Source organism: Ursus americanus, chromosome 5, assembly GCF_024610735.1.
Source record: "Ursus americanus isolate L20-20 chromosome 5, mUrsAme1.1.p, whole genome shotgun sequence".
NCBI classification, from domain to species: domain Eukaryota; kingdom Metazoa; phylum Chordata; class Mammalia; order Carnivora; family Ursidae; genus Ursus; species Ursus americanus.
Window position 1 is genome coordinate 26,486,804 of NC_142131.1, and position 25,922 is coordinate 26,512,725.

The 25,922-nt window shown below is 40.1% G+C and overlaps 1 protein-coding gene across 4 annotated transcripts in view; it reads right to left on the reverse strand.

Annotated features, from left to right (window-relative positions):
- Positions 1-25,922, reverse strand: part of RASGRF2 (Ras protein specific guanine nucleotide releasing factor 2) — a 231,173-nt gene that overhangs the window by 96,694 nt on the left and 108,557 nt on the right. For all 4 annotated transcript variants that reach the window (XM_087862029.1, XM_045796370.2, XM_045796369.2 and 1 more), the window contains 6 exons: positions 21,324-21,484; positions 20,354-20,420; positions 19,669-19,805; positions 11,347-11,429; positions 6,092-6,340; positions 5,078-5,466 (listed from right to left, as the gene is read on the reverse strand). In XM_087862029.1, the coding sequence (XP_087718155.1) occupies positions 5,078-5,466; positions 6,092-6,340; positions 11,347-11,429; positions 19,669-19,805; positions 20,354-20,420; positions 21,324-21,484 (1,086 nt within the window). The remainder of the gene's footprint in view (positions 1-5,077; positions 5,467-6,091; positions 6,341-11,346; positions 11,430-19,668; positions 19,806-20,353; positions 20,421-21,323; positions 21,485-25,922) is intronic.

The following is a 25,922-nucleotide window of genomic DNA, read 5'->3' on the forward strand; positions in this document are numbered from 1 at the left end:
TACTCCACCAAAAAATTGCTAGAATTGATACATGAATTCAGCAAAGTCACAGGATATAAAATAATGTATCTGGGTGGCTCAGTTGGTTAAGTGTGCAACTTCTGATTTTGGCTCTGGTTGTGATCTCAGGGTAGTGGGATTGAGCCCCGGGTCAGGCTATGTGCTCAGTGTGGAGTCTGCTTGGGAGTCTCTCTCTCGCCCTGGTTCTCTGCCCCCTCCCTGCTCACATTCTCCAAATAAAGAAATAAAATATTTTTTTTAAAAAATTCTCTTCCTTTCCCTCTGCCCCTCCCTCCCCCATCACACACTCTCTCTTGTGCAAATAAATAATTAATTAAAAAGAAAGAAAGAAAAGAAAATCAATGTACAGAAATGTTTCATTCTATACAGCAATAATGAAGCAACAGAAAAATAAATCATGGAATCCCTCCCATTTGCAATTGCACCAAAAACCATAAGATACCTAGGAATAAACCTAACCAAACAGGTAGAAGATCTATACTCTGGGAACTATAGAACACTTATGATAGAAATTGAAGAGGACACAAAGAAATGGAAAAACATTTGGTATTCATGGATTAGAAGAACATACATTGTTAAAATGTTTATAGTACCCAGAGCAATCTACACCTTTAATGCAATCCCTATCAAAATACCACCAGTATTTTTCACAGAGCTAGAACAAACAATTCTAAAATTTGTATGGAACCACAAAAGACCCTGAATGGACAAAGCAACCCTGAAAAAGAAAAGCAAAGCTGGAGGAATCATGATTCCAGATATCAACCTATATTACAAAGCTGTAGTCATCAAAGCAATATGGTACTGTCACAAAAACAGACACATGGATCAGTGGAACAGAACAGAGAACCCAGAAAGGGACCCACAACTATATGGTCAACTAATCTTCAACACAGCAAGAAGGAATATCCAATGGAAAGAAGACAGTGTCTTTAACAAATGATGGGAAAACTTGACAGCAATACGCAGAAGAATGAAATTGGACTACTTTCTCACACCATACACAAAAATAAATTCAAAATGGATAAAAGACCTAAATGTGAGACAGGAAACCATTAAAATCCTAGAGGAGAATACAGGCAGCAACCTCTTTGACCTTGGCTGTAGCAACTTCTTACTAGACATGTCAACAGAGGAAAACAAAAGCAAAAATGAACTATTGGGACTTCGTCAAGATAAAACCTTGTGCACAGCAAAGGAAACAATCAACAAAACAAAATGGTAGCCTACAGAATGGGAGAAGATATTTGCAAATGACATATCTGATAAGGGTTATGTACAAAATCTATACAGAACTTATCAAACTCAACATCCAAAAAACAAATAATCCAGTTAAGAAATGGGCAGAAGACATGAAGAGACATTTCTCCAAAAAAGACATCCAGATGGCTGGCAGACCCATGAAAAGATGCTCAACATCACTCATCGTCAGGGAAATACAGATCAAAACCATGAGGAGATACCGCCTCACACCTGTCAGCATGCTAAATTCACCAACACAGGACAACAGATGTTGGTGAGGATGTGGAGAAAGGGGAACCCTCTGGCACTGTTGGTGGGAATACAAACTGGTGCAGCCACTCTGGAAAATAGTACGGAGTTTCCTCAAAAAGTTAAAAATAGAAGCATCCTATCCAGCAATTGCACTACTAGAGATTTACCCAAAGGATACAAAAATACAGATTCAAAGGGGTACATGCACCCCAATGTTTACAGCAGCATTATCAACAATAGCCAAACCACTAAAGAAAGAGCCCAAATGTCCATCAACTGATGAACTGATGAATGGATAAAGAAGAGGTTATAAATAAATAAATAAATAAATAAATAAATAAATAAATAAATTCCATTATATATAATATATATATAAAATATATAATGGAATATTACTCAGCCATCAAAAAGAATGAAATCTTGTGATTTGCAATGATGTGGGTGAAGCTAGATGTATTATGCTAGCGAAATAAGTCAGTCAGAGAAAAATACCATATGATTTCACTCATACGTGGAATTTAAGAAACAAAACAGATGAACATATGGGAGGGGGGGAAAAGAGAGAGGGAAACAAACCACAAGAGACTCTTAACGATAGAGAACAAACTGAGGGTTGATGGAGAGAGGTGGGTGGGGGATGGGCTAGATGGGTGACAGGCATTCAGGAGGGCACTTGTTAGGGTGTATGCAAGTGATGAATCACTGAATTCTATTCCTGAAACCAATATTGCACTGTATGTTAACTACCTGGAATTCAAATAAAATTTTGAAAAAAAATAAGAAAGAAGGATGTAACTAAGTGGCCAGGAGAAAAGAAATGGCAAGGAAGGACTGGGGGGCAATCAAGGGGGTGCACATTAGGGGATGTGACTAAGAAACAAAGAGGGTAGAGGAGCTGCCATCTCTGGAGGAGAGGTTGGCTCCAGAGTGCTTCATCAAGTGCCGGCCCCATGTGACACAATCCTGGAACTTCCCCATCACCCAGAGTGAAAACAGCTCTGCCTTTAACAATGACCGGGAACAGCACAATGACATTTCTAACTCATGAACCATGTGGATAAACTAACTCTTGAAAATCTAACTCCAAATCATTTGTTTGGGGGAGATCCAGTGAAAATAGGGGCATTAAGCCCTCAACTATTTTTCTAATGAGGCAGAGAACCTAATTTTTTGGAAAGATTGATTGACTGATTTGAGAGAGAGCTTATGCGAGCTGCTGGGCGGGGTGGAGGGTGGGGGGTGGGGGCTGGGGGGGCGGGGGGGGGGGGTGCAGAGGGAGAAGGGAGGGAGGGCAGCAGACTGTTACACAGGGATCTATCTCACGACCACAACCTGAGCTGAGAAACCAAGAGCCAGACACTCAACCAACTGAGCCACCCAGGTGTCTCTGGGAAGCTAATGTTTTTAACCACACCATTATTCATAGGTTTTCTCCACCTTTGGCCACCGGTCATAAATGATCCACGCCGCCTCTGGGCAGCGAGCTCTCCAGCGGCCACTAGCTGTGACCACAGTGACTGCACCTCTGTCCAACATCTACAACCACCAATCTCCAGCAGCCTTGGTCAATGTCCTTCCTTTGGAGCTTAAGCCAGTTCTTTCGCATTTATCTTGGTCTCCCCGAGTCTAAGTTGATCCAGGCAAAAAAACTACTGATTCCTACCAGTGACCACACCTGCATCCTAAATAGCAGGGAAAACATCTGGGCTTGGGCGTTGAAGACCAGAACGAGAGAACTTGGTGAGCAATGTCACAATCTGTAACAAGTTAAGAGGAAGAATTAGCCACGATGGGCAATGCGCAGCTTGACTGAGGACCTCTAGAACCGGTATTCAGACCAACCTCCAAGCCATGAATGTCTGACACTGACATGCTTACTCCTAAAGCTCTCCTAACTCAAAATAACACAAGAATCCAGACTTACCGCCAGACCTCTCTCCTATTTATTGCAATCCAATTAAAGGAGGGAGCAGACCTTCTCATATTCTGAGAGATTCCTGTACTTCCCAGGGCACCCTGCGCCAGAGGGGAGGTCTGTGATAAGCATCCCTAAGTCACTCTCTCCACAGAGGTTCCCAGGCACTGGTGCTGGAGCAAACCCCAAAAGTACTTGTCAACTTGTCATTATGCCTGAGAAGAATCCATCATTCTACTAAAGCTTGTTGTTCTAATGACTTTTTAATTACCTTCCTCCTTCCCTCCTCCTTAGTTGCTAACTTGTCAATTTAAAGAATTTCTTGTTTAAAAGGGTGCTACTTTTGATGATGACAACCAACCAGTTAAGATTCCATTAAGTACTTCACTCAGGAAGCTTATTTTTAAATTATCTGAGCTAGGAAGTATATAGAAGCTTCAAGAAGTTAAAGAAGCAAGGATCTATGCTTCCATCTGGGTGATCCTCCTTGAAATTTGGACACTTTGATTAAATACCCAATTTCTTTTATGTCATCAGTAAATAAATCAGTTATCATACAGCCAAAAAAAAAAAAAAGTTGATTTCTAATTTGGCTGTGAAACCTTTTTTATTTTTACCACAGAAACATTAAAGCAACAAAAGTCACCTCCTCTAACCCATACATTGTACCGAGTTGTGAAAGGTGAGGTAACAGAATACACCTTGGTTAGTTAACTGAATGTTTTGCTTCATTCATTCATTCAACAAAAATTAACTACCTGCCAGGCACTGGCCAAGGCACTGAGAGTACACCGATGAACAAGGTAGACAATGTTGCCGATCTTATGGAACTTACACGTCCAGGCAGGAGGAAGAACTAGTGCAAAGGCCCTGAGGCAGAAATGACTGAGCTGTTTCTGAGACACAAAAAGGAAATCCCTGTGACTGCATTCTAGTATATGAGGAGGCATGATAGGAATAGGGGTTGGAGAGAGAGACAAGATCCAAATCTCATAGTATCTGAAGGCCTTGTGAGGGAAAATATATTTTAATCTAAGTGCCATAGAAAGTCATTAGAGAATTTAATCAGGAAAATATATCTAATTCACCTTAAAAAAAAAAAACATTTTGGCTGTCATGGACAATGAACACTATCTCGAATTTTATTTTTCTCCCTCTATGTCTGTTGTAATATGAAGCACTACCTTGGTAACGAAACTGAAGAAGCCATCTGAATGCTTCCAGGCTGGGTCATCCTTAGCCGGGGAGGCTGGAAACAGTCTGGGTGTTCAAGGCAGACACCGGAGGAGAAGGCTCTGAGGCCTACTTTCCCAGAAGAGGGTGCCTCCTACCTCTACACAAAGTATCAGCCTTAACCAATTCCATGAAGAACCTTCCAGTAATACCATTCACATAACGCTGTGTTCCATACACAGCTGACTACAATTAGCCTTTTACTGTAGAAGACCCCAGGACAGCTAACTTTGCCCTCCTTTCTTTCCACACAGGCTAGTGACCTACAGGCATTTCCTCTTCTAACTAGCCGTTGTATCCATTCCACTTTCTACACAGGAGTAGGAAAGCTATAAGCAAGGGATCTAGGGTTCCAGAAGGAATGGTGGGGGAGGAGGCAGCCAGCAAACACGGGGCATGGCAGCTGGATAATACCTCTTTGAATACTTCGTTTTAGCTTGTTACACAGATCCACGCGGGGGTTATCTATAGGCTCTTCTACAGATCCCGGGCTTTGCTCTGGAGAAGGCAGGCCTCTGCTGAGATCCAACGGTATTTTGCCAGTGTGCGGCGGTGGGGAGGCAGCAGGGCTGTAGGTGGTGGTGGGACTGCTGGACGCTGAGCAGGTGGTCAGGTCCAGCGCTCCCATCCTTGAGTTCAACGGAGACGTCAAGGACAGCTTTCTGGCCCTCACTGGGGAGGACGTCCTAGACATAGCCAGCGGTGGCGGGGAAGAGAATTTGCGACACAGGCGTGGGGATTTGCCATCCACCAAATGTTCACCTCTGTTGTTCTGGCTGGTGGCAAAAAACAATTCTAATGACCTAAAAATAAGAGCAGAAGCTATTAACAGATGATAGCCAAGTAAAGATGATTCCCCTGATATCATTCAGAACATGCTCCCTACGTTAAAAGGCCACAATATCATCATACTTCCGTTGCTGGATTTCCTTCATTTAAATGCTACCTATATACCGCACACTTGCTGAAGGAATACAGACACTTTTTAGGCCTTGTCTAATCCCTTGCTTACTAAACTGTGGCCCAAAGACCCGTAGCTTTGGTATCTCTGGGGCGCTTGTTAGAAATGCAGAACTCAGGCTCCACTCCAGACATGTTAAATCACAGTCTGCAATTTAACAAGACCCCTGGGTGATTCTTAATGCATGTTAAAGTTTGAAAACCACAACAGTTTAAAAAAAAAAACTAGGAGAGCCTACAACAATACAGTTAGCTTCCAAATAATCACGGAGCAAGCAAAGATGACTTGGGGACTCTAGGGTTCTCAATGTTTTCTGTGGAGACGTCTACCCCCCCCCCCCATTCTACAGGCAGCGCGTGTAAGTTCCCAGGTGAGCCAATCCTGTAGGAGCGGCTCTACAGAATGTCTGCATGGGGACCCAGGGACCGAGGGGGCCAACTTCCAGGACAGGCAAGTCCGGGGCCTACCTGACAGGGATGGAGGTAAAAGGCCTCTTGTATATGTCGGAAAGTTTCGCCAGCACCACAGCTGCCGTTGTGAAAATACGATAGGTGTGCAGAAAGGTGTTGAGGAAATCGATACTAAGAAACCGCAAGTCTGTCAGCCGCTCCAGGAGGCGCTCCACGCTGGCGTAGCGGATCTGTGGCACTTTGCAGGAGTTGAGTGTTTTACTGAAGCAAATGTCGGTGTCATCTTTATGAAGACGGGCATCAGACCTACACACAAAGCAGGAACGTAAGAACAAAACCGGGACTTGGCTTCCTCTCAGGCACTGAGTATTTCAGTATTCCAAAACACAAACTTGTATGTGGGCTTCCCATTGTATTTGATAAAAGATGCTTATATGACCTATTACATGCGAGAAGGCAGGGCTATAAAAACATCAACCACATCCTTATGATTTAGGAAGGTCAGAATTAATTGTGGAGAAGGTAAGAATAATTCATTTCACTCTATGGATTCCTTCTGTAGGGGAAGAAAAATAATTTTCCCTCTACCTTTCTGAGTTCTTGGCTGAGACTCTTGTAATAAAAGACAGATTAGCAAGAGAAAAAACAAACAGAAGTTTATTACCATGCATACCTCATGTACACATGGGAGATACCCTGGGAAAAATAAGCAACTTCCAGAGGTGGCTTAGAATTAGTGCTTAAATACCATCTTAATAGGGAAAAGGTGGGGGGGGGGTGGCTGGGGGGTAGGCCTCTTAGGGGAAAGTAAATGATTTTTAGGAAAGATGAATGGGCTCTTAGGAGACTAGATGGGAGGTGTGATAGTTTGGGACAGTTTGTCTAGGTGTGGGGTTGACGTCTAGTCTCCTCTCCTACAATAACTGTCAATCCGCCCTGGTTGATGAAATTCTCAGAGATGGGATTTATGAAAACTGAGTGCCTTTTGGAGGATCTGTCTTTAGGCAAATAAGAGAAGTCCAGAGAAAGTTTCTCCCTGCATTTGCTGTTTTTCAAGTGCCTACAACTCAATCAATATGCCCAAGTGGCATGTTTTGGGGGTGGCACATTCTGCTATCCTTCCCTTCCCTCTCTAGTTCATTCATGTTTTACTAGGGAAATGAAGCCAAATACCCTATTTAGGAGGGGCATTGCTTATGTCCTTTAATCAGCATATCAGAAGTGTGCTTAATAAGTAATGGGCAATGTTCTTCCCACATATGGGTAGGGAGAGAGGGAGACAGATATCACGGCTCTATCTGTGGTTATTTTTTTCCTCACCTCTAATTTTGTGCATTTGTACCCCCCTTTTTTTTTCTTAGCTAAACTGACCAACAGGTTATGTTATTAGGTATTTTTCCCCTTAGAACTGGCTCTGTGATTGATTCTACTGTTTTTCTATATTTTAATGTATTCATGTCTGTTATTTTCTTCCCACACTTTCTTACAGTGTATTTCGTCATTCTTTTTCTAACTTCTTGAACTGAATGCTTAATTCACTTCATTCTTCCTGGCTCATTAATGCATTTAAGTCTACCCATTTTATGAGTAGTACAGTTTAACCCATAAATTGTGTGAAATGTTATGTCTTCATTATTTTGCCATATTTTGTAGCATTAAAAATATCTTCATTAAAAAAAAAAAGTAATGGATGAGATTCTCCATGAATAGTACCCACCACTGCCCCCCTGCAGTGTTCTGCTTTTTCTCATTCTCTAAAACCTCCCATCTGGCTACGCCTTTACCCTCCTGGGTTCCCCGGGCACCTGTGCAGCCCGTCCAGGTGGATGAGCACACTAGCAGGAAGGTTCACACAGCGGCCCTCACAATCTGTGGCAGTGCTCAGAGCCTTCAGCCAGTGGTGCACATTTGTTTAAAAGAGCAAAAGAGGCCAGCAAAGAGGCAAAGCTTGTAAGAGAAGATGCCTGCGAGCAGGGGCTGAATCCAAGTGGGGCTCAAAGAAATGCACACCTTCATTAGGACTGCCCAGAGCTTTTGCATTCCCTTCTGAGACCCCTTGTTCACCTCCACTGCAGTATCTCAGAACAAGCCATCAGTGAAGTCCTGGATTTCACCATTTGATGAAAGCACATGCTGCAGGGCCAGGAATGTTCAGTAAAGCAAACGCTTGCTTAGAATCAGCTCGCTGTTGTGAGTGCCCTAAATTAGCCCCTTCAGCACTTTGAGGGATTTTAAATTATATATTTATTTTCTTTCAAATAAAAAGGAATCAATAACTTTCTTAGCTTGCTCTTGGAAACTTCCCACCCCAACGTATACTTGGTGCAGGCAAAAGTACTTCATTTGCAGGCTCGAAAGGGCATTTTAAATGAGCGGCTTACCCCTGCTGAGGAACTAAGGGTGGCCCGTTAGTTTTAGCCACTTTATTGATCTCGAAAATACACAAACGCATCTTTTGAGATTCTTGAAAATGGCATGGGGCTCTTTTTTCCACCCCTTATGTGACCCTTAATCAACTACTCTTATGGTTCTTAATTTTCTCATTAGGAGAAAGACCTTAGAACTTTCATGAATCAATCAGTCTGTCCAGAAGACAGCTGATTGAGGTAATCACTTTCTCCCCCACCATTTTCCCATTAAAAATCTCTATTTTCTAAGAAAGATGAGGTCAACTATTATTAAAAGGAAGTAAGCCTTACCCTACCCTACTCTAAAATGGAAGCATCATTTAAAGGGGTATTTTCACCTAATAAATATCATAATTTTGCATTCTGACAGTTCTGAGCTTTGCAGCTTTTGACTCTAATTACTTTACTCAAAACACTGGAAGAAATGAGGTGCCTGGCTGGCTCAGCTTGTAGAGCATGCAACTCTTCATCTCAGGGTTGTGAGTTCTAGCCCCACGTCGGGTGTGGAGCTTAAACAACAACAACAACACTGGAAGAAAAAAATGTGTTGTGGCAACATTAAATTAAAATAAAACTAATTATACCACTGTCCTTCAAAATTATGATTACATTTTCCTTTTAAGAAAATAAATTAAATATGATAAAATTATTTAATTTTCTTTTATTACACTGAACGCAGTGTTTATTTCCTAAGGGGCTCTCAAGTGAGATATAACGTATTACTTCAGCCCCCTGTGACAATAACAACTCCTTTTTGGTGAACTTAAAAAAGCCATCTTGAGACATGAAACCCAAATTACCTATTATAATTAAGTTTTAAAGGGAAGTGAGTGCTTGCAAAGTGATGCCATCTCAGTAACAAGACACAATTAGGATAGTTTTTAACTATCAAAAACAATGTTGTCTTTTTTTTTTTTTTCCAATGGTATGTGGCCAAGGAGATGTGCAGGAAGGCCCCAATACAGATTTAGGGTAGAATAGGGCCACAGAGGGAACTATCAGAAGGAACAGAGACTGCAAAATTAGCCTCTTTCCTCTGGCTGAGGAAAACCAGGCTCTGTCAGGCAGGGAAAAGTGGAACGAAGAAATATATGAGACTCTACTCTGCCTTGGGATTACGTCTAGAATAGGAAAGATGGGCATCAAAACATGCGCGACTCTAACAGAAAATCTTTACAGCCCGAGATTCAGGTTTCTGTCCTAGCAGGAGAGCAGTGCCTACTCATTCAAGCATCACTCTGTGCGCCCAAAAGAGGGAAGTCTTGGTCTATGTGCGAGGCAGTTACACATAGAAGGTTGGACACGGACACTAGTCAAACGGACATCATATGGGACAGAAGATGCCTTTGGGCGCCAGCCAAAACCAGTCAGGCACAAAACTAAAGTTTTTATCTGTATTCATTTTTAAAGTCAACAAAATGTATGTATAGCATATGTGAAGGAGCCCTAGGTCTAGGACTTGGCCGCAGTGTCCAACTTACATATTCTCATTCTCAAGCGGTTGGGACTTTCATGGCTGTCTTGCCTTCAAGAAACTACTTTTAAAAATGAATAATAGGTTATAACGTATGCTGTTTTGTGAAATATTAAAATAAGAATCCCAAGGTAGAAAATTAAAATAACTCTAACCCAATGATGTGAATTTAAAAGTTAAGTCACAATGTGGACCTTTTGACTGAATACTGCACACCTGCTCTTAATCTTAGCATCATACACTTTTAACTAATGTGGTTCTAAAAAAATTACACTAGCTCAAAAACCAAAAAACTGAATGCTAAAGGAATCTTCGCCCTAGAGCCTTAAAATGATTCTACCTAAAATGTTTTTAAATTTGACCAGTAATTTAAAATACGATCATTCTTTCACAGTTTATGTTTTCCTGCAGTAATTACGGCTCTAGTACAACGTACTCTGCTTTCCTCTGATACGACAGTAAGTTCTAAAAGTTGTGCTGTTGGGATGGGTTTAAGTACGCTAATTTCCTATCAGAAGAGGAAAATTAATGTTATTTATTGCCTTAGCACAAACAGTTCAGATCTTTAAAAAAAATCCACATTAAAAATGCAGAGAAGACAAATATTTTTCTTAGTTTCATGTAACTTTTTAAAAAAGATATAACAGGACTGCTTTCAAAAATAGATTTTATTCTTGGAATTTGAACTGCAAAAAACCAAAAAAAAAAAAAAATGAGAACAGGGAACAATTTGGTCAGCTTCAAAATAGTCCTGAAACAATTTCGGAATTTATAATCAAAAAAGTATGTAGAGACAAAAGCATTAATAGAGAGAGCAATGGCACATAGTTACCGATATAACTTCTCATTTAAAACTCCCATTTCCCGATTGACCACCTTAAATTATAGGATGTGTTTTTTTGTTAACAAAACAGAGAGAGAGAGCATGATGACAGACTTGGGCAAATCCACTTATGGGCAGTGGGTAGACAGTACCATGGGAAGGCCAAGTGATTCATGTCAAGTGTCTTCGAAATCCAAATACATCTCTACACCCAAATCTGAGTAACACGATTGATTCATACCCACTGGGAAGATGCCAAAAGAATCTGCCATGCTTTGACCCAGCCTCTGACCTTGGACACATCTGGCTGTCACAATTTTTTATACTGAACTTGAAAATCTCAATAGGCTTTTGTCCTCAATGAAAGAGTGTGTAACAGTATGAAAAACAGTTTTCTATGCTATGACTCAATAAACTATGAAGCTGAAAAACCATTTCGATAGTCTTATAATTTATAATAGCATACCATGAATTATCGCATTACGGTCAAGAAACATATTCACAAAAATGAAGCAGAATCCTACTGAAGCAATATTTTATGCAGGGCTTTATGTTCTCTACCAATTCCACTTGATTAAAATGTAAGGGAAAGGATTATTACACTTACTTAATCATATGTGGCACCGTAACTTTGGAATTCTCTTCAAATACTATAGTCATTAAACCATTACACCGTATATTGTCCACACACTGTGAAATTAAAAAACAAACAATTTCAACCCACATGAAAACCTAGGCAGATCACATAGTCTCAGAATTGTTTATAGCCACAAAAACAAGTTGAGTTTCTCATTTCATCTGTGTGCGCGCACACACACAGCAGCATGTAAACATTATACATTGATGAACAGATTGGATACCCAGATACCAAAACTGTGCACCTGGTGAATACCCGAGGACAGACGGAAGAGCTGTGTTCTCCTGGAATGTACTGCCTAAGGACTCTGGCCCCAACGTCACAGCATCACAATTCTCGGCCAGTAGCGGCACCCGTTGAGAGGTTTATAGCTTCTGACAGTAATTGCCTCTGCTGTATTCATTCTCGGCCCGAGGGTGCTCTGGGGCAGGCTGAGTAGAAATGATGGCTTTCTTGGAGGGAATTCATCTTCTGTCTCACTAGTACGCTCTAGGCCTGCTTCTAAGGTGTTTTTTGCCAACAAATTCACACACTTGACTAGCTTCTCTAGCAGTATCTATTGGCACCATGTTGATTTGATGAGGATGTATTGCGTAATTTCGCCTGTTTCTGGAATGCACGAAGCCCAGTTCATCTTGTTTTCTTTTCTTTTTAGGAGGAAAATTCAAGAACTTCTGCTAATTTCCATTGCCTTATTAACTTATGCCTTATCAATTTAAAAATTCCCTTTGCAATTAGAGAAGGGTTAGAGAAGGATTTATTTTGAATTACACATCTTCCCTTTGAACAAACAGAAAATGAAAAAAGATTTAAGCAATTTTTAAAATCAGAACTTATATTTCTAGTTACTAGGATACCGTATAGTGATTTATAACTGTAATTAAATGGTGTGAAGAGGTTGATTGGTGGAGGGTGGGGGGCATGGGGAAGAGGGTTGTATGGGGACAGGACTAACAGACAGGGAGAGAAGAGACAGGATAAGTGATCCTTTACCTCAGTGGCCTTCTTTTCATTCTTAATGTTTCTAAAGCACAATGAGGATGCTGCTTGAGTTACCAACACAGGAAGTGAGAGGACAGAGATGGTGGTTGGTGAGAAATGTGGAAAATGAACAATGTTCCTTCAGTTTCCTTTAACATTTTAAGCAAATGGCATAGTTACACAAACAATAGCTTTAGGATGATTTAGGATTCTAGTTTCTATGTTTAGATTTTCTGTTTGTTCTTTGACAGATCAACCTGGTCCTTTTTACGGAATAATCTTTTCTTTTTCCTTCCTTCCTTCCATCCTTCCTTTCTTCTTCCCTCCCTCCTTCTCTTCCTTTGTTCCTTCCTCTTTCTGGCTTTAATATATTTTAAACATTCTTATTTTACGGTCTTTTCCAAGTTGTCATCCTATTATCTGAAGTTTCAGCAGTATTAATTCTGGCGCTCACTGTGTCTTCTGATTCTCTCATGATAGGTAAGTTAATCACAAGATTTGTAATTTTTTATTTTGAGCACACTGTCATAAGGCCTGAATTGTAAAGTGTTGCTAATGGAGTGACTTTTGTGTTTGCTTCTACCAAGCAGTCTTAGGATTTCAACAGTCCCCAAAACTGCTTTTACATTAATTTCTCGGTTTGGATTTTTCACACCATTGAATATTATGCACTTAAGTTTCAAATCCATAGGCCAGAGGGGCACCTGGGTGGCACAGCGGTTAAGCGTCTGCCTTCGGCTCAGGGCGTGATCCCGGCGTTATGGGATCGAGCCCCACATCAGGCTCCTCTGCTATGAGCCTGCTTCTTCCTCTCCCACTCCCCCTGCTTGTGTTCCCTCTCTCGCTGGCTGTCTCTCTCTCTGTTAAATAAATAAATAAAATCTTTAAAAAAAAAAAATCCATAGGCCAGAAACACATTCATTTCTTTCAAAGGAGATTTTTAAAAATCAGAACCCAAGACTAAGACTAACTTCCTTATTTCTTTTTTCAGCTAATGGGAAGAGTTTTTTTGAGTTCTCATCTCACAGAAGGGATACCCTTCCAATAACCAGGCTTTAAACAGGAAGCTTAATTCGTTTAAGGAGCCCAAGGCTACCTTGGTCCCTTTAGTTAAAACCCCTTGGGCTTGGGACCAATTCTCAATCTAAAATCATTCCTAGGTCTCTAGGTGTTCAGCTTATAAGCTTTCTGCTCTAAGTTTCTTCAGTATTTCTGACAACTAGATTTCTGTAAAATATCACCAATCTGTAAATATCACCAATGTATTGAAAAATTTCATTATACTGATTTTATATGGTAAACATTTCTGTGTTTGTAACTACAGGGGATCTAAATCGGCTCAGTCTTCTACAGCCTCAGAATTGGAGTTTGAGATAAATATTTTAGATCCAAAAGAGATTTATGTGACTACTTTTGACCATCTCATTATCCAGTGTCATATCTCATTCATAAATCTTTCTGATTTAATGTCTGAAGCATTCTATTGAAAAAAATTTTCACTTGTGCTCAAGTTTCAGGAAATCAAAACATACATCTGAACCATACACACATATGTACACACAACCATACCTACATCTGAACCATAGCTCCATATTAAAAATCCTCATTTCCTCCCAGGCAGGCTGCAGTGACAACTTGGGTGAACAAACAGAACTCTTGGCCGTTCTGGGTCCCCTAGCTCTACTTCAACAAGAGTATTCTGTTTTTATCTCACTTCCATTTGGGACTTGCAACGATGCTGCACTGGAGAAAGGGTTCTCTTTCATAAAAAAGTCAGACTATAATAGAATAATCTGTGTATGAATATATTTATATTGGAAGGCATGGAATATATTCACAACCATATAAGCCTGTCTTTTAGTTACGTTGGGGAAAAGTGACTGAGTCCTGGGAAAATAAATACAGTTCCCTCATTCAAGAAGAATCACAATAAGCAAGGTGTTGCATATCTTAAAGCATACACCGAATTTATGTGAATTAACAGTAAACCTTGAAATTAATAGACTTAATAGAATAACATGCATGTTCACAATAGCCCCAGGTAATTCTGGTGCAACTGGTCCTTAGACAACTGCTGAGAATGACTTCCTCAACAAGGTCTTTGGAGGATCTTGCTTAAGGCAATACTTGCGCAAAGGTCACTGGTTTACTGGGATCTATCACCACCCTTTTTACCTTCTAACACTTCTAAGTAGTGGGAAGAAAGGTTAGATTCAATTTTTCTCTTTTAAATCACCTTTTTATGTTAAAGTAAAAAATTCCCTATTGACTCTAGAGAAGCTATTTTAAGGGAGAAAGCATGTGAGAGTGTTATAGGTGTGTCTACACAACACGTACGTTTTCACACGTCTGCCCAAACCAAGCTCAGAGGGGAATTTTAATTCTGCATTTTAGTTAATACCCATAATTACGGAAAAATCTGTTTAATACACCATTATGTATGACAAGAAGACAAGCATAAATGAATGCACTATATTGAAATGAATGGTCAAATCCTCAGCCTCAAATTTTTCCCTATAAATAGATGAAAAGGGAAGAATTATTGGTCAAGACCATTAGCTATTTGTTCATTTTGCTGGAGGTGCCAACAGTTAATTATGGCCCTACTGGTGTAACTAAAGGTGTAATTAATCATTCGAGCAATTGTTACTTCTAAAAATTACAGCTTCAGAGAAAAAGGTCTGGCAGAACCAATAGTCTTAATTTTTGTATCGAGTTCTTTATGTGAAACTAGGATTGTATCAATATTCAGAAACCACTTTATTATCTTAAATAAGAGCCATATGTGATTAGCGTAATATGGTACAATAACTTTAGCAAGGTGGCTTTAAGTCAAGTCACAAAAAAATTAAGATCTAGCAAAATAGAGTGACAAAAAAAAGATGATAAAATAATGGAGAACATATTCATAATTTGACTTGAAGGAAAATGCTTATTTCTCTAGTCTGTAGGGATAGCTCCAATGAATAAATGTCCATCTGGTATAAACAGATAAGAAACAGAAATGATAGAAAATGTTAATCATATTGATAGTTATAAAAATGTAAATCAAAACCAGTAGAGAATCGTACCACATTTCCATTAGATAGGAAGATGTGATAAATATGACAAAACTCAACAATGGCACAGGACTCAGAAAAAAGTTGCACAGGTATCTTGCTGATGATGCAGTGAAATAACAAGTTACAGATTTCTTGCGTTTGGGCAGTCTGTCAAGTCATGAATCAGGAAGTCATGGAAGTGATCAGTCCCTCTGTACCAACCTCACCCTCTGTGGGGAAGATATGCCAACAAGGGACCTTGAAAGGGAAAGTAACTCCCTGTGTAACAATGTTTGGCACCACATCACATATTAATGCTAAAACCTGGAATTTATCCAACTATTTAGGAAAACCTGGAAAATTGGTATGTTAACGTGGTAGTGCGTGTGGCCATCTGAAGACACCAATATGAAGAATCTTCAGGAATATTGAAAGATGTCAATGAGGTAAAACACGAAAATGATGTATATAGACACTGGGAGCCAAACTTTAAAAATATTTCTGTACGGCAGACTGTGGAGGTTTTAGAAATGGACACCACTGATTTTCAGGGCAAAAGTTCTCCAATTTAATTGTGCAAAAGTGATCTGTGGAGCTTGTTAAACCTGGGGGGGTGCTGTCTGGAATGTAGACTCAGGAATCTGCAAGCTTACAAAAACCCTCAGGCAACTCTACCATAGTTATCTGTGGAAATACTTTGATAAATATTAATTTAGTGTGCTGAGTATTGGGAGTATTTTTAGCTCCTTTTTATGTCCACATTTTTACATATACATAATAAAATATTAAACAGTACATTTTCAAGCATTCAGTGGGCTCACCTTATTAATAATGAATATGTCCAGAGACATATTGGGAGACTGACGAATACCATCAATGTATCTATAGCACATAATATTCCCCGTAAAATGAAAATACTTTAAGCAGAGAACAAAGCCAGTTGAGACGCAGGCTGCTAGGTGGCAGGCTAGGCTCAACCCGCAGAGGAGCACTCTGTCCCTACAACCCACTAATCAAACCCTGCATTGGGCAAAATCGCTAAGTACCTCAGAGCGCTCACCACTGGACTCAGCCCTTAGCAGCAGTAGACGCCTGACCACTCCCTCCTCCTTGGGACATTTTCCTCACTTGACTTCCAGGACACCACACCCTCATGGCTGTCCTACCACACTAGAGGAATGTTCTCAGTCCTCTCGCTGTTCTCCACGACCCCTGACTCAGTCCATGGCCCTTTCCTCGTTTCTATCTCTACTTATTCCCTAGGTGGTCTCAATACTCTCACAGCCTTAAATATGACCTAAATGACACAGACTCTCCCACCTGGACCTCTCCCCTAAACAACTCCATGCAAATATTTAACAGCCTTCTGAAACTGAACCTATCTAAAGTAAGCTTCTGATATTCACCGCAAACCTCCATTAATGACAACTCCATTCTTCCAGTTGCTCAGGCCAAAAACTCTGAAGACATCCTTGACTCTTCTTTTTCTCTCACACCCCAAATATAAGCCATAATAAAACCCTGTTTGGCTCTACCTTCAAAATGAATCCAGAATCACAACCCTCATCTCCAGCTCCATTCCTGTCATGCGGATCAGAGTGTTCAGGAACTTTCACCTGGGTTACTCCAGCAGCTTCTCATTCAGCTCCCTGCTGCCACCCTTGCCCTCTGCTCCCAGTCCATATGCAACAGAGCAGGCAAAGAGATCGCTTTAAAACTTAAGTCAGATCATGGAATTCCTTTGTCAAACTCTTTAAGAGCTTTTCATCTGACTCAAAGTACAAGCTAAAGCCCTTTCATTGGTTTAGGGCCCCCTCTCTGGTTGGACCTCTGGGACCTCTCTGACTTCCTCTCTTCCTATTTTCCCTCTCATACATTCCACTTCAGCCCCACTGGCTTTATGTTATTCCTCAAAATAGGCAGTGTCTTCCTACTTTAGAGTCTTCACAGTGGCTCTTCCCCCTCTTTGAAATCACTTTCCCTTCATCACATATCTACATGGTATTTCTATCACCTGCTCCAGTCTTTGTTTGGATGTCTCCTGCAGCCTACCCCCTGTAGTGCAATCTTTCCTATTCTGTCCTATCCCCTTCTAGCATGAAACAGTATGTACTTATGTATTACATTTATTGTTTATTTTTGATCTTCCTTTCACTAGAATGCAAGCTACATGAGGTCAGAGAATTTTTGTTGTTGTTACCTCTTTTGCTCATGGTATATCACAGGTGTCTAAGCAGTGCCTGATATACACTATCACTGCATAAATATATTTGTTGAATGAATGAAATAATTTGTGTCAAAGCCACACAACATCAAGGCTCCATCAAACAGAGCAAGTCCATGAATTATACCATTGTCACTCAGAAAGATCGAACTTCTGTCAGCTTTATTCTCTAATTCACTTGCAGATACAATCTAGAAGAATGTAACATACTAGCCATAGAGACTTGGGGAAAACTACGAAGAAGTTGTATACTTCAGCCTCGAGATGGAGTCTAAGTAGGAAGACTCACGTGGATGCTTATGGCAGACAAAGATTGTACCCTTTCTTTAAAAAACCAGTTATAGGATCATCCATGCACCCAGGGGTCTTTCTTGCGTAGCAGTGCCTCACCAGGCATGATAATGAAGCTTGGAGCCTTTATCAATTCTGTATCTTAGGAGCCTCAGTCATATCATAAGGTAGAAGCTAGAAGCAGCTAGTACATCACCTTTGTCTACTCTTATTCTCCTCATTCTTTCTACTTATCTTGGCTTCACAACACCTACAAAATTTTGTTGCATTAAGTTGTCCACTGACCTTTCTTCCCTACTGGCCTGCCTATCTTTTTGAGGCCAGGGATCATCGCATTTCCCTGATACCTACACAATACCTGGTAGCATATGTCGATTGCTCAAAAAACATTCATAGAACCAGTGAGTGATTCAGAGTTTCGTAAGGTAAGAGATGTATTACAAACAGAGACTAAAGTATTAATTCATACAGCACAGAGCTAACGAAAGTATTAATAAATCACCACAAGGATATAAGTATGCAAATACAGAAGATCCCATGTTTTCATTCTTTTTCTGGCCAGAGAAGTGCCTCACTTCAAGCTATTGATTCACCATCAAAGGAGTCCTGGGGGTATATAAGCAAAATCCAGCACTCCTGTACAGGTTGTTAAGAATGCTAATCGAAGACCTGGATTAGGTTTCGATCCTGACTCAACGCAGTTGTATAACTTTGGACAAACACTTAGCCTTCTAAACCTCAGGTTCCTCACCTGTGAAATGGGCTGATACTTGTTTACCTTCAGAATACTATTATCACAGTCAAATTAGACTATGTCTGTAAGCTTTCTTTTGACATATAAAAAATTATTTTGCCCTTCATTGTCTATTTTCCCTCAGTTTTCAGTCACTCAGAAAAAATTAACATTTTTACCTAAGTTTTACACATAAATTACTATGTGTTCTTCAGAAAAAAAGAAGGCATTTGAATCTACAGTATATTCTTTTTCCATTTGCCCCAATCTTCTTTGAGTTAATAACATAGAAAATAATCACCAAGTCTTCTTTTAATATTTTCCTTACATGAACATTTTTCTCTGATATCGGCTAATGGAGTAAAAACTGATGTGGAGCTTGAATTTAGGAATGCCTAAGCCCTATCACAACAAGTTTTGATATATTTCCGATTTCTGAATAAATGCAGCAATTCCTTAACTGGGCATTGCGGATCAAGGAAAAGTAAACAAATCGGTTGCCTGATTTGTTTCGATATAAAATACAGGAAAGCTCATTTTCAGGTTTCATACTACAGACGGTATCTCTTCTCTGATGTGATTCTTTCATTTGTGATTTCTCACCACAGCCCTTGTTAGCTGTTTTTGTATCTCTCACCATTTTCCTACGTCAGAAACAAGTAAGCCAAAGATAATCTAGTGGGGGGGGGGGGTCACTGGAGAATTTATTCCTCACAGGGCAATTTTAACACTGCTCAACACAACTGATTACACTTATAGCCTGTACAAAAGTGCCCAGGAACTAACATGCAAGGACCACATTTCAGGTAAATTGTAACCTTACAAAGAAAAACAACAGTAACAAATGGTCCCAGCTAACAAGATACACAGGGGTGATAGCAGTGACCAGAGCAACCAGGTGTAAGTTTTTTAATAAAAACAAAATAACTAAAAAATCTCCCCCCTCCAAGTTTATGTTGTGAAATTAAAAACAACAACAACAACAACAACAACACAACTTATGGCAGATGCCACTTGCTTACCTGACTTATGTCGCTCATCCAGGCAGCTTTCTCCTGGCGTGAAGGTGCTAACAAGACTACAGTGAAAGGGGCAGAATCAGGAGGCTCCACTACTATTTTAAAATCCAGGTGTCCGAACACTTGCCCAGAACCTTTGGCTTCAACACACGCAAAGCAAACAATTAGATGTGAATACAAAAACGTGAGTGACAGCTGCTTTCACAGAGTTCTAGTAAGATGATTGATGTGTGTTCAAATCCAGAATTTCATTTCAGGAACATGGTACTTCTCGGGCAAGGGGAAGCCTTTACTAAGCTCAGAAGTACATAAAGAAGCTGAGGTCAGCGGGTTACTCGGGACTAGGATCCCTGTCTCCTACTCACTTCCTGTTTTGTTTTTTTTTATTTCCATAATCTACAGAATGCCAACACTCTCTAATTCAATTCCTTTCTTCTCTGTCTGCCACTGAAAAAGTCCCTATCATGAGACCAATTCAGTGAACTGTGAATTCCCAAAGTTTGCCACTCCCACATCATTTAATCACAGGTTAAATGATTCAACAGAACTTTTCATATATAAATGACTTCAGGGAGTGTATTCTCAACATCTTCCCTGCCTCCTTAAGCAGCTCGTCTTAGCTACAAGTAGATAAAAGCCGTAAGACTTGTTATTCTACCATAATTCTAAGAGATAGAATGTGACTTACAGTCATCATCACTTGCATCGGGCTCCTCGATCAACGTACATTCTATTAGAGAGAGAACCCCACCTGTCTGGAAACAAACCAGTTTCTCATTAAGAGGCTGACAGTCTTGCATACGTGGGGAAGCTCAGATTTATAAACCTTTCATTCAAATTGCCACAGAAGAAAGCACAACAGTTCTGCATCATAAATAATTTTTCATAGATTTCAAAACTAAATATAGTTGCGTAAAAGTAATTAAACTCACTGAACTTCATGATTCTTCTGCCCCAACCCACTCTCACTCCTAGTGTTTACAAATTGACCAAGTCGGTCTGCGGGAGACTGGTTGGCACCTTGAGAGTGAGCGCAGCTGAGCCCACCAGCCAGGGAGCGCTGTATACGCGGTCCAAAGCCATCGACATGGCGCGGGGTGAGATTTCAGGCACTAATAGCAGAAGGTAGAGATGGGCAAACTTCTCCTATAAAGAGCCGGATAGTACATCTTTTAGGCTTTGCAAGCCATATGATCGCTATCGCAGCCACTCCAACCTGCCATTTTAACGAGCATGAGAGCAGCCAGACAATATGTAAACACGTGCGTGGCGGCGTGACAATTAAACTGTATTAACAAGCAACAGGCTGCGGGCCGTGGTTTGCCGACTCTCCGTATAGAGCAAGATAAAATAGCATATAGCAAATATTAGATCAGTACACTGAAGTGACTTAACAGGATTTTTGTAGCTTAATAGTCGTCATTCTTTCCAGGTGATGTTAATTGCACTTCTTTATGGAAAGACACACTTCAATTTCTATTATTTTGGATACCATTGGCAACAAAGTACACGTCAAGCTTAGCAACTGCACATTGCCTCACTATGCACTTGTGACAATCTGGGTTTTATGATACCAGGCATGGGAAAGCCATAATTAAATTAACCTCAGCGCCTCTCGAGTGCATGGACATTAGCGGAATAGTCACATAAACCCGTACCTTGAGCAGATGCAGCTTTCCTCCTGAGCTTCTCGTACAAATTAAAAAGTGTTTTGTAAATAAGAAGCACTGTCTTTCTCCTTCCTTTTTCAAAGACAATGAACCCAGGCGAACTTTACTAAGTTTCCCCCTCTCAACAGAAGGTACTTGAATAAGAGAACCTGGTGATCACAAAAGTGAAGAATACACAGCAATTAAAATTCTGCCAAGTGAGAGCTGTTCTTGATGCAATAACTCTAGGGCCTGTTTCCCAAGATACCAAGGGCTTATTCGATGCACCACTGGAAGTGAACCCGCTACACTCTGAGCAGAAGAGACAATGCACTGCGTTTTAAGGGTCCAAGTAATTCCTCCTACTTTCGTGAAACACTTCAGACTTGATTATTCATCTATAAACTTTAAAATAAGTTGGAAAGAGAGCCACGCTGGAATTCAAAAACAAGGCACTTCTGCCATCTGTCCCTTGGTGCTCTGATCTCAGTCAACTTATTAAGAATAAGAATATTGTATAATTACATATAATAATAGTAACATAATAAAAATAAAATTTATTCTTCCTGAGGCCATGAAGGTAGACAAAGAGCATATTAGTAAAGTTTACTTTGTATTTAAAAAATGAAATTTATAATGCATGTATACTATAAAGATAAACAAATTACACAATTCAGTGCAATTTAGTTAATTTTTAAAAGGCAGTTATGTCAGGTTACATTTAAATTATGTATGATGGGGTGCCTAGGTGGCTCAGTCAGTTGGGTGTCTGACTCTTAATTTTGGCTCAGGCTGTGACCTTGGGGTTGTGGGATCAAGCCCCACACGGGCTCTGCGCTGGGTGTGGAGACTGCTTGGGTTCTCACTCTTCCTTTCCCTTTGCCCCTCCCCTCCCTTGCGCTCTCACGCACTCTCTCTCTCTCTCAAATAAAATATAAATAAATAAATAAAGTGTGAGAAAAATTCTTTGTGGAATCTAAATGGAAGAGAAGTCATAAAGTCCATACCCAGAGAATTCCTGTGAGCAAACTGTCTTCCATTCAATGCGAGAAGCTCTACATAGACTTTATAATTTCACCCTAATAATGACCTCCCTCTCCCCACAAAATAAAATTCCAATCTAAGTTAGATATCAAACCAAAAAGTACTGGAAAGATTCTTGTAAATACCTTGACTTCTGAATTACCTTGAGTCGGCAATATTTCTACTATTTGTTCAGTCTGCCACCTACCCCAAATGCAGCCTTACAAAGGCACACATCTGTCCCGTAGGAACCATTAAATGCATATCCAACCCTTTAATATTAACAGGGCTCAGCACTAAAAATGAGATTGCAGGCAACCTCATTTCCTCTACATACATTTTATGCATTTCTTAATTTTTTTTTTTAATGAGCATAGATTACTTCCATAAGTGGGCAAAACCCCACTAAAGTTGCTCGTATTTGTAAAATGGCAAAACTATGACTGTGGGTCACAAAATGTTCACATTAGCATATGAATGTTCCAAATAGCATCTACTTTAACAGAGAACTAAAGAAGTGCATGGGGGCAAGGGGGTTCCAAGCCTCCATGTCCAGATTCCATCTAGTCAGGTGAGTGTTTAGGTGGGGCTGCCTCACAGAGGCAAAGTAGGCAACTATTGGAGGGTGGGGGCAAAGAATAGCATGGAAGGAGTCCTGGGGGAGGGTGTGGGACTGGGGAACAAGGGGCAGGAGAAGGCTTGACTCCACTGAAGAGAAGGGGCAAGAGGAAAGGGAAAGGAGGAGGTGAGGCAGGTGGGAGCAAGCTGTCAGAGAGCACAGGCAGCAAGTAATTAAATTTGAAGAGTAAAGGAGGGGTGGGGAGAGCAGAAGGCAGAATGCCTACGGAAGAAATGAGCAAGTAACAGAACGATTGTACTCATGAGGCTCAAGGGTGGAATCAAAGCCAAAGGAGCTCCTTCGGAGGACCTGGCTCACCCCTCAGTTCACAGAAGGGAAACTGAGGCCCGAGGACCTAAGTAGCTCTCTTAAGGTCACACCGGAGTGAGCGGCAATGCCAGGAGATAGCAGCGGATTCAGCAACATTAAAACTGACCCCTGGGAAGGGATCGGATGGGAGAAGACAGTACATTCTAGCTTTGCCATGGGTGGTCGTGAGATCAGTTAGGGCAGAGTGAAAGACTGGCGCTTCAGACAAACATCCTGGTGGATAAACGGGTCTAGGAGTCATTTTCAGAAAGGTTATCACCAAGTTCATGAAGACTCAATATCATGTGTTATTAAGCGCTTCTAGCATTTAGTGATTTTGTAAAACAGAAATTACAGAATATACCGTTAGCTCAGATATTAGTAATACTGTGAAATTCACCTTTCAGGGAAAAAAAATAAATGTTTCCTTGGCAACAATACACTAATCTGTTTGATCCGTAACTGTTCATGTCACTATGTATATTAGGTATATACAGAAGTCTATACATCAGAATTAAAAGTGAGCAATTTCAACACTATTGTTTGGTTTATAAAATAATCATATTGGAAAAAACATGTTAGGAGGATTTGTTTTCACATTTCATTTTATGTTTGACCTGGTGTTTCAACACAACATAAGACTTGGAGACTCCTCTCTAATACAAATTAAAGGAATATTTAGTACTAAATCAGTAATTCCTCCATATCAGAACATTGCTGCAACACAGTCCATTGCATCTCTATCGTCGGTCAACCTAATAATTGGGGTCAATTTACAACAAAACTTCTGTTAATTCAATCACTAAATTCTGAAAGAGTGGCTTTCAAGACTGGCTAATGCCCTTATTCTTCATTCCACTGAGTAGTGAGAAGCAACAAAGAGCAATTTCCAGGTTATTTGGTTAGGTATTTGAGAAGGTACACTTATTTCCAGATGCCATGTTACAATTCCAAAGAACACTGCTACACTGAAAGGACACGATTTCCAGTCTGGGAACGATTAAGGTACCACAGACGTCCAGGTCTCATTTGAAATGCATTTAGCTCTGAATTCGGTCACCTTCACTTAATGATCCTAATTCACATTTCCACAAGACGTTGACTCTGCATAATGGGTTTTGTGCAAAATGTCAACTCAGAGTGCCTTATCGTCTACTAAATATCCATATATATTTCATGTTTTTGAAAAATAGAAACTCATTCTAAAATTTAGATCTTAGTTTTTAAATTTACATCGTACTCTCACAGGCACTAGACTAGATGCTCTTGTGGGCATTACTAGTTCATGTAATCTTCACCACATCCCTCAAAGTTGGGTACTATTAACTCCAATGTAAGGAGAGCACACTGAGGCAAAGGAAGTTTAAGTAAATTGCCCGGTATCCTACAACAAGGAAGAGGAGGCAGGAGTTGACCTCCAGTGACATGGCTATACTGTCTTCCTACTATTGCCTCGGACTCTTACACTTTGGTTCCACAAACTTTGAGTAGATTTTAGAAAATGAATGACATTATCAGACCGCCATATGATATAGTCCTTTGCATTCTGCTCATCAACTGTTTAATAATTAGAAACAATTTACAGTAAAGCTTCTGTTATTTCAATCACTAAATTCCCACAGGTTGACATTCGAGATTAGCTGATGCCCCTGTTTCAAGGAGAACTTTTGGATGACCTGGATGGCTTCTTTTTTCTAGTCCTCAGAATAACAATTCATTTATGATTGAAACCACACATATATTTGTGCATATGCACACACACACACACACACACACACACACACACTGAAACATACCTCATACCATCCCTAAAAGTAACATAAATACTAGCGGACAATTAGAGCTAAGTTGTAGTCCATTTCAAAGAAAATAGAATCCTTCAGGTTTAAAAGAATAAGAAGCCTACCTCACTGGGTTTTAAAGTCTGTTAAGGGTATTTAGGAGAAGTGATAATAGGAGCAACCCAAGCAAAACGATGTAAACTTCCCAAATTATGTGTCATTGGATTCTTTTCTACTTTCGGATTCAGGTCTGATTTTTTAAAACCAACTTTATTGAATAATTCCTAAAGACACTAACCAGCCAAACAATACAGAAAAATACTGTAAAGACAAATCAGTATATCAACATCAGTACAATAATAACATCAGCTATATTAATAGGTGACAGTAGTGCTTTACACATGTGGCACAAACAGGCAATCAATAACATCTGGACAGGAATCGAAAAGAGAAGCGGCTCATGAGTGCTTTCCCTCCAGGTGCATTGAAAAAAAAACGACATATTCAATATACTCGGCCTTCCAGTATTTTTCATTAGAGATGTTTTTTCAAACTTAGATAAGAGCAGTCTAAGTTTGTAGAAATAAATGTTTATGCATCATAATACTTGCCAATCAAAAGATCTTTCAGAAATAGAATACTAGTTACAGAAACATTTGTTTGCATTCTCACGTATTATATAGCTCTAGTCAATTAGTATTTTTTCCATGAACCCCAAACACAAGAAAAATACAAAACAAGATATCTAACAACCAAAATTGCAATTCAACAAGCAATTCAATTTACTCCAATGACCGTCTTTCAGGTATCTATAATGGAAAGCAGCATATAAGGCAGGAGAGGACTCATAAACACGGCCCTTCAGAGTTACAATGG